Source organism: Halichondria panicea, chromosome 17 (genome assembly GCF_963675165.1).
Source record: "Halichondria panicea chromosome 17, odHalPani1.1, whole genome shotgun sequence".
Taxonomy (NCBI): Eukaryota; Metazoa; Porifera; class Demospongiae; order Suberitida; family Halichondriidae; genus Halichondria; species Halichondria panicea.
Genome location: NC_087393.1, coordinates 2,951,893 through 2,970,961, shown reverse-complemented (window position 1 = coordinate 2,970,961; position 19,069 = coordinate 2,951,893). Strand labels below are relative to the sequence as shown.

Sequence of the window (19,069 nt, the reverse complement as noted above, 5' to 3'; positions counted from 1 at the left end):
AATGACTCCCCCGAAATTTATATACGAACACTGATCCATAGAGCTAAAGAGACTTCAGGGGCTATACTAAGTACATGCATCCTCAAAACCTGTCACAGTGTGACTATACAATCAAGCTCAAGACTGTTATATCAGGACTGCATGCATGCATGCTATCTGTGAGAGACCTGTTTAATACATAGTACGACTATATTACAGCTGTTCCTTATATACTGTAAACTGGTTCAGTCTAGCTATTAGTACCTATAGTACTTATACTACATTGTACACTCTGTTCACATTTTCACACGTCTCACGGTCACTGTAAAGCAAAACTTATAATACAACAACATCCATCAAAATAACAAATAGATCTACAGTGCATGAAAAACAAACAAAACAACAGTGCAAATTAACAGTGTATAAACAAAAACAGCTAGTGGAAGATAACGAAATGCTAAAAAAATTCTATCTAGATCTACAAGTAGGACAAAACCAATCTCCAAGAGGAGATACTTTAATACGAACACATTTATAATGATACCACACATTACACGTATCGCACTGGACCATTTCATCATAACAGTCAGGACGGAGACAAGGGCAGTATATCGTAAATACTATGCTGGAAAATCTTTCTGGTCTCTTGCCGCTACTAATATCTTTTGACTTTGGAAATCTTCTGAGTTTCTCATTTTCAAAGCAACGCACAAGATGTGGCCTCATTTTGTCTTCATTTAGGGTGATGGTATCCAGATTGTCTCCTTGCAATGCGTGGTATGCAGCGGCAATTGCAAACAAACCACAGTTGTTACTGCCACTGCTCTGCTGTTGAATGGAGGCCACAGATAGTAACAGCCCATTGTGCGCTATTAAAGGCTTATATATCTGTGTAATTTGCAGCTCAGCACTTGGCTCCAGGTCTTTCCCATATTGGAAGCAGCTATCAAAGAGGAAAAGTTCCCCCTTGATGAGTGCTGTCGCAATCCAGTGATGCCTCTCTGTTACAAAGAATATCTGCACGGCTGTATAGGATATATATATGATATAATTATATTATAATTATACGGCCAAGGATGAGGATGAGGTATAATTATACCAATACAATAATAATACTACTATTAATTTAAGTAGAAATTATACCTGTGGCTTCACTACTAGTGACTGCAGGAAAGGACATCTTCTGAACCAGAAGAGTAGAATAGCAGCCTTCAATATTTGGAAATTGCATTCTCATCAGTTTGTGCGCAGCATACATATGACGGTCAGAAAGCATCCCGCTCTCAGCAAAAACTATATCCTTGTCTCCCGTCCTCAGGTCCAAATCCTTCACCCAGTAGCTTGAATTCTGTCGAATGTGCACACAATAATTATAATGAACGGTTTATAGTGTGCATGCACATAATTATTAATAATAATTGCAATTAACGATAGCTCCTGTTAACAAATATATAACTATATTATACCTTTCTTGTTACAGACTGAGTAGTCCTTTGCTTCTTCAAAGGTGGCTCCATAGAGGATGCAGTCTTAACCTGAGAGAAGGGGGCGTCTCGCTTGCGAGAGGAGTGAGCATCTGGCTTGTGAGAGGAGGGGACGTCTGGCTTGTGAGAGGAGGGAGCGGCTGGCTTGTGAGAGGAGGGGACGTCTGGCTTGTGAGAGGAGGGAGCGGCTGGCTTGTGAGAGGAGGGGGCGTCTGGCTTGTGAGAGGAGGGAGCGGCTGGCTTGTGAGAGGAGGGAGCGTCTGGCTTGTGAGAGGAGGGAGCGGCTGGCTTGTGAGAGGAGGGGGCGTCTGGCTTGTGAGAAGAGGGAAAATCACAATTTTTATCCCACAGCTTCTAAAAATGGAGTGCATAATTATAAAGAAACATTAAATTAATATCGTAAAGAGAAATGTAATGTAATTATAATTAGCTTCAAAATCTAGATACACATGCATTATACCTTGCTTGGGTCTTTCACAGGAGTACTCATCAAAGAAGGATTAAACTGATCGAGAGATTCATCGTGATGGTTGTCTGATAATTCGGAAGGATCCGAGAGAGAACTATGTTGATCCAAGAGAGGTTTTTCGGAGTCTGAGCCATGGTAATGCTTTAACCGCTGTTGGTTAACAGCCTTTTTTAAGGTCTTTCCAGTCTTAGGGTTGGCAATCTTAAAGACTCCCTTGTCCAAACACTCCACCACCGTGTATGGGCCTAACCACCGAGGCTTCAGCTTGTCTCCCTTCTTACATTCCCTGGCTGAATTCCTCAGCCAGACCAAACTCCCAGTCTTAAACACCTAGAAAAATGACATGGCTATGACATTAAACGAGTAATGAAAATAGCCATGGTACGCTCATACAATGATATAGCCTGCTCACCCTCTTGTCTGCATGCTTCCGATCATAGTACATCTTGTCCTTTTCTTGGGCATTGTCAATGTTCTTCTTGGCTTTGCTGTGGATATCATCCTTTAACTTTGTAACAGCTCGAGCATGGGTCATAATGGCACTAATGTCCCAGCTCTGCTCAAGTTCACCCTCGCTGCCTAACTCCAGTTGAATAGGGAGTACAGGTTTCCTGCATGTGGAATGTTATAATAATAATGCATGCATGCCAGATTATCATGTAATTATTATAATAATGAACAACTCACCGACAGAACATCAACTCGAAAGGTGAATACTTCGTTGCCTTTTGCTTACTCGTCCTGTAAGCAAAGAGAATAGCGGGCAAGTGGTAGTCCCAGTCGGTCTGTGAGTCATTCACATATTTGAGTAGTGCTGTTTGAAGTGTTTGATTGAAACGTTCAGTTAGCCCGTTGGTTTGTGGGTGGTAAGCTGAAGTGACCCTGTGCTCTGTTCCAGTGAATCGAAAAAGCTCTGTGTTGACCTGATTAACAAACTCACGGCCTTGGTCCGATATCAGCACCTCACAAAACCCAAACCTGCGTGCATGTATAACCATAATCATTAAATACGTGTTATTATAATTATGTGTAGAGATGCATGTGATTACAATTTCACACACATGCATAGCTTACCGACAAAACAAGTTGTACAGGAACATTGCCACTCCAAATGCAGTTTTGTCAGGGAGTGGGGCTGCTTCAGCCCATTTGCTAAAATAATCGACCAATGTTACCACATATTTGCTGCCATTGGGTGTAATCGGCAAAGGTCCTATCAAGTCTATGCCAACCTATAAAGTGAATTACATAATTATAATTAATATATGATTGTGCTCAAAACAAATAATTATTATGCAATGCCATAAAAATTATAGTATATACATACCTGATACCAGACTTTGGGTTGTACAGATATCGGATGGAGTTTGGCATTTGCCTTTACAAATGCTGGGTTCATTCTCTGGCACTGGCTGCAGTTCTTTACATACTCTCGGATCTCCTCCACCATCGACTTCCAGTAGAATCTAGAACATATCTTGTCTATAGTTCTATCTCTTCCAAAGTGGCCACCAGCTGTTCCTGCATGCATGCGTATAATAGATTACAAGCATACATACATGCTCTATTACCTACTATTATCATTTTACCAAAGCCATAATAATTATTATACCTGCATGGCAATCTTCGAGGATTCTTGATTTCTCCTCATCGCTGCGCACACATATCCTCCAGTCAGCTGCATCAGCAGCTTTGGTGTGCTTCTTGTAATAGAGGCTACCATTTTCAAACTTAAAGTTCTGCCTGCATTTTCTTCTAAAGTTTGCCTTCTCTGTTTTGCTGTTAATAGTAGGAGGGTATTCTCCTTTTCGTAAATAGTTTTCAATCTCTTGTAAATTCTCCATTTCTTGCTGCCTTCTTCAAATGACATGACTGTGAACGATCACTGGTTTTATACTATAGATCTAGCTGTCACTTGCTGTCAACTACAGGATAGAACAATTAACCTTGCAACTTTGCTCTTCACACATTTATAGGTCTACATTCCAGCTGTCACTTGCTGTCTACTACAGGATGAACACTTGCTTCATTGCTACCTTGCATGCTACTACTAACCTTGCTCTTCATCCTGCATGGCTCTTCATTCTCTACTATATGTCTATGAGGAGTGCATGAATGTACTCTTGCTATTATAATTATACTTACATTGATGGCAACATTGGCGGGAACAAACATGCGCATAAGGGAGTCATTTATTCCTGGGGGAGTCACCCACACCTTAGGCAGGAATGACCGGGGAGTCACTCCCACCGGGCTCTGACACCGGAGTGCAGTGAATGTTTGACCTTTTGACTCCGCCCAACTAGACAGATAACGTTGGTTGGACTCCGCCCAACTCCCTCTGAAGTGGACAAGATCAAGAAGTGCCGGCACATGTCTAGTCTGCTTTGGCTCATCAGACGCGATTCGATTGACAAATAATGTCACTTGCAGAAGAATTGCTAGCTGATCTGGATGAGGCAGGTGATGACACAATTGAAGATGAAGAGGATCCAAAGGTAAGTAGCCCCTTCTTTCTTTAGCCTCGAGACCAGCTAGCCGTTCGTTATCTGAAAGAACGCCTGGTCAAGTTCCAATGTACAACTCGTCTAGCTGAGTCAGCGTTTTACAGCATTATAATGATATTCATGGGTAATACACCTTGTGTGGGCAATTATCGGTCCAGGAAATTCTTGGACCAATTTAATAGACAAGTTGTACATTGGAACTTGACCAGGCGTTCTTTCAGACAACGAACGGCCTGGTCTCGAGGCTATTCTTTCTTTTAGGAAATGGACTGGCCAGGTTAGGCCACTGCAACTTTTTGACTTTAGTTTCCTGTTAGAAAATTTTGAAATTTTGATGAGGACTAGCTGTCTATTATTTTTACCATTATCCATTATTATGTCAATTACAAAAGTTTACCAATAAACGTTTAATCAGTTATGTTAGGCACGAGTAATTACTATAAGGCCACTGCAACTTTAACTTTAGTTTCCCCTCCTACTCCCTCAGCTCATTAGCTCACCTCATGGATTTGTCTATTATTCCATTATTGATCTTTATTATGACATTATTGCATTACGTAATACATTACGTAATGCAAAAAACGGGCTTTCTTGCTATTATAAATGCTGCAACCCTCCAATTATGCGACACCCTCGAACTTATGCAATTTTGACCTATAAAGTAGTGACAGTTGCATTGACAATTTTTTAATCGCGTATTAAATTAGAGCCACACCCTAGCATTGATTTTAGAAAATACACGTTTTTCAGCGGCTAGAAATCGAGGCAAGTAGACTGAGTAAGAGCTACCTCCATTTAAATGCGATCCTCTAATTGACACCAACGTCTTCAACATAATTTTTCAACCTCTAAAAGAAGTGACCTCCGGCTTCGTAAGATAAAGTGCCGCCTTAATTAGAAGTCTTACGGTGATAGAAAGCGCCAAGTCCAAGTCCACAAAATCATTTTTATTTAACTTCAATTGAGCGCCAAATAAAAATTTTTTGCTGGCACTTGGGTAATTTTGTTACAGTAACGTGGCCTTAAGTCGAGGCTACTTAATTGCTACTTGTACAACTGATCTATGATAGCTTGGTGAAAACACTCTGAGTGTTGGCTCCTCTGTCAAACCTTGGATAGGGGTTGGTAGATTATGTTCGAGATAATTATATCACGAGATATTACCTATTATTCTATTCTTTTATGCTCAAATTAGCAGCCTAAAAAGTTTCATTATTCCCACTCCAAAGCACAACATAGAACCCATGTCGTTGCACAAGTAACATATAAAACATCAAACTGTATAACTGCCACATGACGCTATCTTAGCCTCGTTTCTATCCTAGCCTCGTTCCCAGGCCTTGCTGTTGTCATAGATGCAGTATTAACTTAGAAGGTAGCCGAAATGAGGCAGCAAAGAATGAAATGGGCGTACAGTTAAAATCTTGATCCACAAGGATTTTTATAAATGTGGGCGATATGTACCCCACAATCGTGACGTAAGGTATTCTACCACCAAGCTACTTAGTCTCATGAGTCAGCCGCTCCTTAGAAGTACCGTCTGAGCACTTTAGTCCATGGAATGTTAATTGTCATTACGTCAGTGTCAAAACCAAAAGAATTTACCAACGCATGTAAAAGGTCGACCACGAACGCTTGATATAGCAGCTATGAAGTTTTGTTTAGTTAATTTGCTCCAAGAACGTTGCTAAATGAACACGAAAAAGTTTGCACAGCACTAGTGCAGTCAATATAGCTCCTTGACTGGCTAACAGTAGCCACAGTTAGGCTGGCTTAGCGCTAACTATAAATGCGTCCATACTGTATGATGCGCTTCTTGTCATTCTTATCTACGCGAACGTTTTAACACCATTGAACGGTATGGAACAGAAACTTTTATTTGAGGGCTACGTACTTTACATGCAATAGTCGATTGTTCCTCACAAACATCACTGATTCTCCGTATAGGCAGCACCTTTTTATAATCGTTTCGCGATGAGAGGCCATGAGCCAAAGTTTAATTCTTTCTGACCCTTATTGTGAAGTTATAATTATGTAAATTATTCATTGTCAGGTGGTTTTTTGCGGTGTAAGTGGCTTTACTGCATACATGTGATTGCATTTTTCTCGTATAGGGTGATACTGAAATTGTAGAGTCAATAGAAGCATCACTGGATCTTTTGAAAGATGAGAATGACTCCATCTCTGCAGTAGCACAATTATCAGGAAGTGAAAAGGTGTGTCTTTTTGTGGGGATGAAAGTACATAGGTGATGCGCAAGCGAGGTATACGGTGTGTGTGTGTTGTGTGTGTGTGTGTGTCTGTGTGTGTGTATACTGCTACAGTCAAGGATCAATGAAGTGCAAGGAAGAGTTTCTATAGGCTTCTAGTCATATTTTCTTGAATTTTAATTTGTGGATTTGCAAAATAACACTTGATTCTCGAGTTATGTCTACTTGAACAAATGTTGCAAGCGTGCGCTTGCTAATGCCTCTCGCCATGTTTTTGCTTTTGCTCAAAGTATTAAGTGTTATAGAAGAGGTAAATAATTTGCAATGTGATTTCAAATTGACGAAATAAGTGTTATTGAAAGAAAAGTGAAGTGTTATTGAAACACAGTAACGAGTAATACAAATCGAAAATAATGTACTCATCAAAATTAATCGATAATAGAGCACATTGCAGAAAATAGTATCTCTAACAAGCAGTCTAAAAAGAGTTTAGTGCTGATCACATGATCTCCAGCCAATCAGCTTATCTGAAAGCAGTCAGGTGACCATGGATTAAATAACTTTAATCTACACTTAAGTGTGCTCTAAGTTGGTTAAGTGTGCTTTAAGTTGGTTTGTTAATGCACACTTTTTATCAAACAACCATAATACAAGCAGATTGAATCTGAATGTCATCATAATATAATAATAATACAAGCAGATTGAAGCAAAGCTGAAAAGTATTAGAAAGTTGAATGTTATTGTTTCGACTTGTTTCATGTGTACCAAATTGCTGACTTGATCATAGCATCGTTTTTTCGTCTGAAGAAATAGGCTCAGCTTGCTTCGAAGATGTACATACCTGTACCTAAGCCAGATCCATATAATCGTTTCATCAAAGGTGCTTCGAATATCATAGCTTTCCAAAAGAGCAAACCAGACACTCATTGCCATATAGTTTGCGCACAAAGTTTCCCATCCAGTAAGCCAGATCAGCTGGAGGCATATCCAGTAGTATAGTGGGATCGGGACTGTTGGTCAGCATGAGAAATAAGTCGAGAACATGCCCAGTCAGTCCAGATAGCTTTAGATAGTATCTCCTTCTCCTTTGCATCAGTTACTGGATCTACAAACCTACTAAAACTTGCTATTACGTCTAGCTAGCTAGCTAGCCACCAGCAACTGATTTAAAATGTAGCTAGATTTAGCTGCCGCGAGGCTAGAGCTCACGTGACATAGCTGCCACGAGGCTAGAGCTCACGTGACAGCACTAAATCCTTTAGAACACACCTAGCCAAGTCACGTGTTTTAATCTGGTGCACTCGGATGGCCTCTCGGTTACGTAATGCTCTCGGCTGCGCCTCGAGCACCACGTTAACCTCGAGGCCATCCTCGGCACACAGATTAAAACACTTAATCTTGGCTAGGTGTGTTCTAAATAATACTTAATCACAGAATTCAATCACAGAAAGTATAGTACCTTATTGTCAAACGGGTACTAATTTTAGCGAATTTTAGTAATTAACGCTAAATTAAGTACGCGCTAATAATAAAACGCAAATAAAAAATTATGAATCTTAAAAAAATATATATATATTTCTAATGTACTTTTGTATAATGTAATGTACTTTTGAGAGTATCCTAAGCAAGCTAGCCCTTTTTTCATCTGTATCTAACTCCAAACTTTCCATTCAACCTTGAAACTCATACTTGTACATCATAATCATAACAAATCCGCAAAATTAGTACCATAAAAACAGAGAATAATCTGAAAACGCTAAAATTACTACCCGTCTATAATAGAAACATTAAGGTATCTATAACAAGCAGTCTAAAAAGAGTTATCAGGTTTGTGACTTACCAGGACCTCACAACAAAGAAGAAAATTGATTTTGCCAGGATCTGGGGTTCAAAATGGATTCTCTTACACGTATTGAGCGCGCATGCCCATTACATCCAGGAATAAGGGTGTTTGCAAGTTCATAAACATTAATAATGGCTACTATATAATAGCTAGCTTCTTTGGCAGCTCTTTCTGACTCTTGTAGTTAACAAAAACTAGCGCTTTAGTGCAAGGTTAACTCATAATTATGTTGAATAGAAAGTTTGTGCGAACAGATGATGCTATGAAAGATTCTGAAGAGACTGCAACAGCCTTCAATGTGAATCAAACTAGCCATAACTCGAGAAAGAAGCTTTAGTTAATTGCTAATCCACGAACCAAAATCCAAGAGAACGTGGCCAGAAGTCTATAGAAGCTGTTACTTTTCGTCGCATTGCAACCGTTGATCAGTTACAGCTGGAATACACACACAAACACACACAGTCAGCTTTACTGTATCCCTCTCGCGGCTACACCTTGAGGCATACTGAAAGCACTGCATGTGCTGATGCCTCGGGAGGTGCCAAAGCTCTGCATGTGCTGATGCCGCGGTAGACGTGCCAAAGCTACATAACATTATAGCTTTTATATACACATTATATCATGATAACATTTTTGTTTTGCTGCATGCAGGCAGAATCTAAAATTACAAGGGAACTCAAATACCGTACATGTACCCTCGCGAAAATATGCCCATCCCCTCTTTTGCTTCGAACTTCTTGCTCAAGGGTATTTTGACTCGATTATACGCCCACCCATAATGAAGACTTTGAGCATGCGCAGTAGCTAAATGCCACATGTTGACTATTAATTTTAGTGAAAAAAGCAAGTTTTTAATTATTTGCTATAGTTAGACTATACTCCTTGCTGGACCAAGATCAGCATAATTATAACTTTCTCTGTGTGGATCTGTTTGCCCTTGAAGATGTATATGCAGAGAACAACTATAGTCCTATACTGTAAAGGTTCTAATTATAGCACACACACAAAATTAACTGGAAATGGTGCTTCTTTGAAGATGTAAAAGAATTGTGGATCTAGAATGATTCTTCAATTAGGGTGATTCTTACCAAAAGAGCGAATTTAGAAAGTTGAATATGCGTGGCTTAACAAAGCTCAAACTCAACTGGCCTCTCAGTCTCAAGATCTACTTAGCTGTGTGTGATCTTACCTTCCTGGTATAGTAGTATAAAGGCTAATGAGCGAAGTATATAGCAATGGCATATTGCATTTGCAATCTGAATAAATTATTTACTATGATTGGCCGGGAAAGTACCAAAGAGTGTGGAAACAAACACGTGTTTCTCTGCTGTATGCTAAGTCCCGCTGCAACGTCATGAATATGCATGTACAGATAGTTTTGCATTCGCTGAAGTGCCATTTGTTAATGACATTGTATTAAATTGACATACGGCTGCTTGTTTCCACGCTTTTTGTTGCTTTTCCAATGTTAGCAGGCTTTTCTATGTATTTACTACAGTTATCGTATTATCTACCACCCAGTTAATGAATATGATGGGAAATATTGATTGTTTTCTGGAGAATCCAAGGCAGAGCAATGGTGAGCCAGTTTACGCTTTTGTATTCATCTACATGTATTACGGATTTCATTTTACAGTGGTGGGACCTGTGGAAGCTGATCCTGAGTATCAGTTGATAGTTGATTCCAACAACATGGCAGTTGAGATTGATAATGAGACCAGTAAGCCATATGTTTTGTGATTAGAGATCCAAGACTACATGTATCTCTGTAATCAAAGAATAACTAGTTTTTATTGATATAGCTACTATTCACAAGTTCATAAAAGATAAATACTCCAAGAGATTTCCTGAGCTGGAATCACTTGTTCATACTCCATTGGAGTATATACAAACAGTTAAGGTATTGATGATTGAGCTAAGTTTTGTAGCTCAACTTTACTTTTGGTGTTCAATCATGTAGCTGTTACAGAACGAGTTAGAAGTAACGAGAGCTGACCTGAGTGAAGTACTTCCAGCTGCAACAATTATGGTAGTGTCTGTGACAGCTTCCACCACTCAAGGGTATGTATTCTGTAGTAATGTACATGAACGCATGTACGTCACATTAATTGGGGCGAGTGAAGCGAGTCCCTTCCTTGTGATAAACGTTACAATTAATTTTTTGTCTGTCTGTCTGTCTGTCATGGACCGGCACGATATTTGTTTTTTGTAATCGTGACCCTTTACAAATAAAATACAACACACATGTAATGGTAGAAATTTGTAATGTAGAAATAAATGAAAAGTTTAAAAAGTTTATTCTTCGCCGCTGCTGGGCTGGGGAACATTGCCCTCAGAGCAGGCTATGTTTATGTCCATGTGGTCTTTGATTGGGTGGTTCTTTGAGGATCGACTTCCTGAAATATTTGTTGCATCAACATCTATTGTCTGGTCTTGGGACAACATGATCTCTACAAGTGGTGCGGTCATCTTTTCTGAGGCCTGGAAGTTAATGTTTGACATATCTGTGGGATTTATTAGGCCCATACCTCCGAGTCTCACCGGCAGGGCTAGTAGATATCTGATTGGTTTTGAACATGGAGGGCGGCCCGTTAGCGAAGGGATGAATATTTGATGGATTGCATCTTCGAGTGGTTGGAACAGATGTTTGATGTCAGGGATTGTTCTTTGTACATATGTCCATCTACTTGAGAGGCCGTGAGTAAAACCCGCGTAGGCTGCATGCGGCTGTGTTGTTGCAATCTTTGCCAATTGGATGACTTCCGGTCCACGTTTTTACTTTTTCTCGCACATAGAGCTCCTTGAATTCACTACTCCCAATGGCAGCACCCAGGTGGCGTTTTCCTTCTGTTGTCATGTTTACATTTGTGCCTGCAAATGCTTTCTTCGCTTTTTCAAGCTGGTTATCTTTCACAACAAGGTTGCTGGCGTTAGGATGGTATCCGAAGCCTTTTCCGTGTTCTAGTAAGTTGTTCCACAATATCCGTAGTTTGCTGCAGGAGCCTATTCCAGTGGCATCGTCGGCGTACCAAGCCTGCTTCACTGTGCGAGTACTTGACTGTAGATGGTCTATTAGTGGCCTAACTGCAAGGGCGTACATCGCCATGGCGAGAGGGTCTCCTTGCGTTGTACCCTCGGACGAAGATATCTCTCCACTTCCAGGTATCACGCATCTTATGGGGGGGGGGCTGGTATGTGTTGTGCAAAATGAAAGACAGCGATGGGCAGATGACACTGATGTTATGTAGTGCCGTTTGTCTGTTGATAGTATTGAATGCGTTTGTTGCGTCTACCAGTAGGGCCCCTCTGTGTTGTCTTCTTTAAATGCGAGACGCATGGCGTGGATGGTAGCCTCACAGCCACTTTCTTGGCCTCCACAGGCTTGAAGCGGTCCGGAGGCGGCCATAATGTCAGGGTGTAGAAGTGTGAGTATTGCTTTACCAACCTTTACCGACTTTTACGTCAAATGCTGCGCATGGGCACAACTCAGGAACGAAGGCTCAGACAAGACACAGAGACTCTTGAGGCCACAGGCAGCAGGTCAAAGCAGCTCAGATGGGGACCTTCTGAGCTGAGATCACACAGGCACGCCTGCAGGAGGTCACTTGCCATGTTGCATCAAGGATAGGTCACTTCAAGTCTTGTGTTTTGTGAAACCTCTGCTAGCTCAACAGGACAACACAGAGACCAAACACTACTGCAGGTCAGAGCAGCTCAGATGGAGATTTCTGAAGTAGCACAGGCACCTTTAGACAACACAGCACTACGGCAGACCAGCTCAGATGGAAACTTCTGAGGCCACACAGGCACGCTTACAACAGGTCAGGGTAGCTTACACCAAGGATTGTTCACACTGACAGTATACTATAGCCTTGTAATTTGTTGGAAACTTCTGAGGCTACACAGGCACGCTTACAACAGGTCAGAGTAGCTTACTTACCAAGGATTGTTCACAGTATTACTATAGCCTTGTAATTTGGGTCCAGCAAAAAGTGATAATATCTCCTTGCTCCTCATGTTAGTTTGTACAGCCAGCTCTTTGCTGAACGTTCACTCATAGATATGTTTCACCTTCATGTGTACACCACAGTCAAAGACCACAACAATCCTACACTACTCAGGATAATAATTGTTACAGGTGTACAGCTGGCACAGGGAAGTTGTATCTAATCCCGTGCATCAGACTACTCGGTTATTTGTTGTGTTATACCTGTGCTCTCAGAATCATAGATCTATATAACACAGATACACAATTTGCCGTTGTCAGAACATGCGCATATTATAGCTACAGCTGTAGCTGTTCTCAGCATGCACATATTTATAGTGTGCTGAGTCTGCAGTACTATTGGTCAAAAGTACAATGACTTATCGGTTCACAGTGAAAAACTTTACGGGAAATTTTGTTATTTCTGTATATTTTATGTATCTCACAGTTACTTTAGCTTCACACGTAAGTATTGCTGTCCTAGTTGCTGCTCATGCTGCAGACACAAAATCATTTAAAGTGGAAAGTTGTGAGTCTGGTCTAGCCACCACTCAAGTAATCCTGGGCAGAACCCTGGAACCATTACTATAATTACTATAGCTATATATAGCACTAAAGTACTAACCCTCGGCTGTTGACATAAATAAATAGATGACATAAATAAATAGATCTGATGGTTATAAAATAAAAAAAGCTAGGACCGGTAAAGGATCACTTCTGCTGCAAATAATTATGTAAATGTACATCGAGTAAAGGTCGCGTGTAGAGCTAGCCAATGTGCTCTTCTTAGCTTCTTAGCTTTTGTTCGCTTTTAGAAGCTTTAACATCGAAATCTGCCATTGTTAAAACTAATAACTTGTTGTGTGAAGGTTATCCATGCTGTAACCGCAGTGCTATATGCATCCAGGTAAGCAGACTCACAAATTACAAACAGACAAACAGACAAACAACCAAAGGGCTACTTATACCCGCTGGCGGCCTCATGTATAACTGTAGTGCATGTCAGTGGTGGCGAGTAGTGTTGTCAGAGGTACTGTATCCAGTGGGGGAAATTTCTGCCAGCCAATCCCAATCCAATATTACCAGTCTTACTATTTAGTTTGTTCATAGATAGAGTAGAGAGGTATTGGAAACGGAAGTGATTCATGTGATGTTTTACAATGAAGTCTACATCCGTGTATCTCTTTATAACTATTGTGTCCAATGCATACATCTCAGAGCTACCCCCATTATACTGAATCACATGCCCTCTGATAGTAGGTATCAATTGGAAACGAAAAAATAAAATCTCAATTGTCATGAAGTATAGCTAGAGGTACACAGAGCGCTTTTTCATGCTTGTGTTCCTATATTACTTTAATATAGCTATAAGGCTGTGTAACTAAATAGTGTCCTGTGTCCCAAATGACCTCAAGTATGAGATGAAAGTTGATGTTTAGCAGCAGAACTGCTCGTGGACCTTACAGAGAGCAAACAATTCTCATGAATTATTGATGTTTAGCCCTCGTGTTAAAAGTAAGCCTCGATTAAAACCGCAGAGATACACGGATGGTACTTTGAGGGTACTTCCGTTTCCAATCCCTCTCTACTCATCTATGGTTTGTTCAAACAGCATCCAACTTATTTTCTGATTGCACACTCACAGACACCGATTAGAAGAAGGCGAGTTACAAAAGATTCTTGAAGCTTGTGAAATGGTAAAGGTGTGGCTATTATCAGCATGGTGTGAATGGTTTGTTCCTCAGGCTCTTGAAATCAACTCATATAAGATTAAGATCCTTGCATACGTTGAGTCTCGAATGTCTTTGGTGGCTCCTAATTTGTCTCGAATAGTTGGACCCACAGTTGCAGCAAAGTTAATGGGTTAGTATAATTATTGTATTAATATCATTGATATACATGTACGTACTTGATAGGTATTGCTGGTGGCCTTACATCCTTGTCCAAGATGCCGGCATGCAACATCCTTGTGAGTGTTTTGAAGAGCATGCAAACGTGTACAACTATCTGATTGCAGTTTTTTGAAACCACTTTTGAATATAATTAGGTAGTTGGTGCCCAAAAGAAAACTTTGGCTGGATTCTCAACGGCTAGTGTTCTTCCTCATACTGGTGTGATTTACTACTCGGAGATGGTACAAAATATGCCACAAGTAAGTTGATAACGTTGAAGTATTAATTGTAATAATATTTTTTGAAGGATGCTCGAAGGAAAGCAGCTAGACTACTAGCAGCTAAGTCGACACTAGCTGCAAGGGTAGATAGTTTTCATGAAAGTCCAGATGGAAGTATTGGCGAAAGTAAGTTTTGCCCAGTAAATCAATTAGATATGTGCATGGCTACTTTTTATATGATGTTTCTGCGAATATAGGGCTTGCTACAGAAGTAAGAATGAAGTTTAATAAAATTTTGGAGCCTCCACATGTTAAAGCACCCAAACCCCTCCCTAAACCAGATGACCTCCCTAGAAAGAAACGGGGAGGGCGACGGTGAGTTGATTTAAATCTGTTTTACTTTAGCCATGCATTTAATTGTAATGACAGTGTGAGAAAACAAAAAGAAAGGTATGCCCAGTCAGAAATGAGAAAGCAAGCTAACAGAATGACGTTCGGAGAGGTGCGGCTAACTCAAGTGTTGTGAAAATCACTTGTTCCTTTAATGTGTACTTCTATCATGTGGATTCAGATTCAAGAAGATGCCTACCAGGAAGACTTGGGCTTCACTACGGGGCAACTAGGAAAAGGTGGTGGGACTGGGCCAGTGAGAGGTCCCACAGTGGACAAAAAGACACAAGTCTCCATTTCCAAGAGACTCCAGGTAGGTGAATGTATGCTGTGCTGCATGGTTTCAGACTAACCTGTAACACGTTGATTTGTAGTTATTTGGTGTATAAATGTATCAATGTAGAACTATGTACAATGCACATTGTATATGCAATCCAGTGTAAGCGTTGACTTGTAGGAGCCTCGTTTCTTGCCTGAGAAGAGCCTGGTATGCAAGTAGTTAATCCATTTTGTTTGGCTAGCTGCACAAAACTCGCCCTGAAATGCGGCCTCATATAATGTAGGTCTACAGTAGGCTCCTCGGTATGTACATTGGCGTAGGCAGGGGAGGTGCTTTGGGTGCTTGAGCACCCCCCCTACCTGACTCTACTTCAAAGCTTACTTGAAGATCCAGTTGAGCTCAGCATTCCAGATTTAGCTTGTTAGCTGCATACTGAACTATATTCTAGCTATTCACCTAAGAGAGTAGTTTTTAGTTAGCGTTATGAAAGAAATAAACATTAATTTTTTATTGATTTGCGTGCTGGTTTTGCAAACTGCATGGAAGGTCACAGAGGGTTCAGGTAGCTCCTCTCCTGAGCGCTTGCTAACAATCACTCATGCATCATTCAATAGCTAAAACTTCAATTTTGCAATGCAGTCTTGCATAAATAGATCAAACACATGTCAGTCAGTACAGAATGCAGTTGCAACTAAAGTGATCATTTTCATGCACATTTGATAGTAAAATGGGCGTGGCAACAGCACTTCCGTCCCCCATTGAGTTATTGGAAACTAATTGCAATGTCAGCACATTCCATTGAGTTAAGTAAAAAGGTCTATTAGAGGGATTGGAAACGGATATGGATGACGTCACAATTTACTGCAATTTTCCAGGTGCGGTTAAGCATTTTTCTCCTTTAATTAGTTGGAACGATAGCGTTTACTTAGCTGCTCGAAAAACTCTGCTATAAGAGACGACCATTTAGGCCGGATGCTTTGTGCTGATATTGGGGGGTAAGCCGCCTCTTACAGCTGTATTTGTCTTGATTTCATGTGATTTTATAGTCTTAGTGTTAGCTAGCCTCGATTCCAGGCCAATTAAAGTATGGCCTGGTACCTATTGCATGGTGATAGTGCACATGCGTTAGTTTATTCTCCAGAATCTGGGAAATCCCCTTTTTTCTTCTCCCATCTATTTTCTATCTTTGTACATCAGCTTAGCTCTCTATTGTGTTGTTCCAGAAGGCTTTCACACTAGTCTGAAGCCAGAAGAGGCTCTCATCTACCTCTATGATGGTTGTAGGGTCAGGATGTCTTACCGAAGTGTATGGTGCCTCAAACTGCTACTTGCGAAGACGACCAGGACTATCCTAGACGTAGATGAGAGCATCTTCTGTCTTAAAACTAGTGTTCAAGCCTTCTAGATCAACGCAATAGACGGCATAAGCCACAGCTTCACAGAACTTAGTCATAGAGATAAAGTATTACGGAAAGTAAACGGACTAACTTCCGGTATAATTTACTAAGGTTTTAGTACAATTACCCATATTCTGGATAATTTGAAGCGCATGCGCACTACCACCCCTGCAATAGGTACCAGGCCAGGGGCGTAGCCAAGATTTGAGAGAGGGGGGTGCTGGATGAATGGATTGTTCGAATTACCAGTGCGCTCCCCCTGCTTTTAGGGTACTGGTGGTTAAGCCACATCTTCAACTCACCCTTAAGTACGGCCACTCGCTATTCCGTTAACCGGCCAGTGCTGGCTACCCCAAACAAGGTTTTCAATGTAATTTTATACATAATTATATTACGGCCGGATATGACGGTTTGGATTACACTTAAATAGAGAACATTCATTATCCTGCAAAAGTAGTCATTAGATTCGAGGTAAGGTCGTTTTAAGCCGCGGCTATTTCGTGAGCTACAGCCACCTCTATTCCGGCCAAGCTGCATGGTCACCCTTGGTGACCGGATTAACGAGAGTCTACTGTAGTTACGTATTACACATGATGATGTCATTATTACACAAAAAAGTCAGCATAATAATTGCCTACCCCTATTACTATCTACTACTTTTACCTGCTGTCTGTGTTGCAGAGACAAATACAGAAGGCACAAGTGTTTGGAGGAAAATCATCTGTAAGGGGTACTACTTCTGGAACAGCTTCTAGCGTTGCGTTTACTCCTTTGCAAGTTAGTAGTCTCTTGTGTAACGTGACATAGTTAGTATAACATTCTTTACTAGGGGCTAGAAATTGTTAACCCGATGGCAGCTGAAAAACGACTTCAAGAGGTAAATGCCCTTGTTACATGACTGTTGTGTCTATTTCTTTCTTCCCCTATAGGCTAACCAGAAGTACTTTTCATCCGCAGCGGGATTTCGAAGCCAAAAGCCAACCATCTAACTAAACTATTGTACAATAATTATTGTGTTGTTTATGTTTAACGTGACCAACAATTAATAAGAAGCAGAAGTGGGCATGGGATTGTGTATTATAGGCAACTCAACCAAAGGTCATACAGTCGACTACAGAGCAGGTTGGTCATATTTCAACAGAGGAATGTGCGTGCACGGAGAAAAAAGAAAAGATATATACGGAAACCTACAGCTAAAGCCAGAAGGCTAGAAAGCGAGTAGCATAGTCATACCATAGATAGAGTACGTTGGAAGTAAGCCTCGATTAAAACCGCAAAATTATTGGCCGTAAACTAGTACTGAAAGCATACTGAACTGAACTGACTAACCAAGGAGCAGTCAAACACTCGAATTACGTGCTGCAAATGCAACCGTACGGGACGCTGTCTGAACTGTGTGTGTGTCAAGAGACTCTTGGGTAATTAAGGCCCGGGTCTAGCCTTTAAATACCAAAATTTACACTATGCTGTATTATTTGCAATATACAGTGTATGATGATTCAAAATGAAGCTCAATGTTTAATTAGCTTAATTCAATTATGCTAATTTGTTCCATAAATGGTGATGGCGTCATGGCAGTTTTGTAAGAAGAACTACAAAACCTAATGCGTACACGAAGAAGCTAAGATCAAGCTTCAAAAACAAGGCTAGATGAACATCTCATAGCTAAGTACTAGGATCCAGCTGTGCATTCTTGAGATACACAACATAGCCTACCTCTAGAGTGGCTAAAGAAGCCAGCATAGCTAAGGCATATATTAATTTCCCCAGCTGGAAACATAATCATGACAACCTACTCTATCTTTTAAGGGCCTAAACAAGTACTCTTACTGGAGTTTGCATAATCTTTGCAACACATGAATAAAAGTATTGAGCACTGTGGTTCCTTATATGGAAATGCTCACACATTTAAGTAGTAAAACAGACCACAGTGTGTACACAAAATCCATATAAGGAACGCGTAACGCTCTACGCTTTTACTGGTGTGTTGCAAAGATTCGTGTAAGCCCTTGTTGCTAAAGATATTGGAGAATAGTTTCAGCAGCTACCTAAGCAAGTACCTTGGACATGTGACTTCACTTGCAATGAATAACATTAATAAACATTATGAATCTCATTAACACTACATCATCTACATTAGCAATGAATGGTTATCAGTGCCTGACCCAGGCCTCAAGTACCCAGAGCATGTCAAAACTGTTTTCCACATGTACAGTGACTGGGAAACTGTGCTAATCCCGCTGCCCTTACCACCGACAGCTTCGAATGACATACCTGTGCAACCTCTCATTGTGCCAAACATTACTCCGTCTCAATCAGCCAACCTCCCACTAAGCCTCCCAGAATCTCCTTCACACTCCCCTGCCCAGGCCGGGGGATGCAATTTTGCGGAAACGGTACTCCCTCAATTTA

At 40.7% G+C, this 19,069-nt stretch overlaps 1 protein-coding gene and 1 pseudogene across 3 annotated transcripts; one reads left to right on the top strand and one right to left on the bottom strand.

Annotated features, from left to right (window-relative positions):
- The first annotated feature begins 4,232 nt into the window (after positions 1 to 4,232).
- On the top strand, positions 4,233 to 17,732 carry LOC135350956 (U4/U6 small nuclear ribonucleoprotein Prp31-like). 3 transcript variants are annotated; one of them, XM_064549845.1, is made up of 17 exons: positions 4,233 to 4,430; positions 6,554 to 6,655; positions 10,014 to 10,071; positions 10,129 to 10,212; positions 10,295 to 10,392; positions 10,453 to 10,553; positions 14,123 to 14,174; positions 14,223 to 14,340; positions 14,394 to 14,446; positions 14,525 to 14,629; positions 14,677 to 14,776; positions 14,848 to 14,965; positions 15,020 to 15,092; positions 15,162 to 15,293; positions 17,339 to 17,434; positions 17,487 to 17,534; positions 17,587 to 17,732. In XM_064549845.1, exons 1-17 carry the CDS (start codon positions 4,353 to 4,355, stop codon positions 17,644 to 17,646), a joined length of 1,476 nt encoding a protein of 491 aa, XP_064405915.1. In that variant the 5' UTR covers positions 4,233 to 4,352; the 3' UTR covers positions 17,647 to 17,732. The 3 variants fall into 3 exon arrangements, with proteins under 3 accessions (XP_064405915.1, XP_064405916.1, XP_064405917.1); XM_064549846.1 differs by lacking the exons at positions 4,233 to 4,430; positions 6,554 to 6,655 and adding an exon at positions 9,545 to 9,688; XM_064549847.1 differs by lacking the exons at positions 4,233 to 4,430; positions 6,554 to 6,655 and adding an exon at positions 9,575 to 9,667.
- Positions 10,773 to 11,896, bottom strand: LOC135350962 (uncharacterized; annotated as a pseudogene).
- Positions 17,733 to 19,069: the final 1,337 nt, after the last annotated feature.

Excerpts from the sequence above, each read along its gene's own strand:
- LOC135350956 (XM_064549845.1), top strand. The coding sequence starts at position 4,353 with ATGTCACTTGCAGAAGAATTGCTAGCTGATCTGGATGAGGCAGGTGAT. Across the intron at positions 10,213-10,294 it reads TGAGATTGATAATGAGACCA|CTACTATTCACAAGTTCATA; the intron begins GTAAGCCATATG and ends TTATTGATATAG. Across the intron at positions 14,630-14,676 it reads TGGTACAAAATATGCCACAA|GATGCTCGAAGGAAAGCAGC; the intron begins GTAAGTTGATAA and ends TATTTTTTGAAG.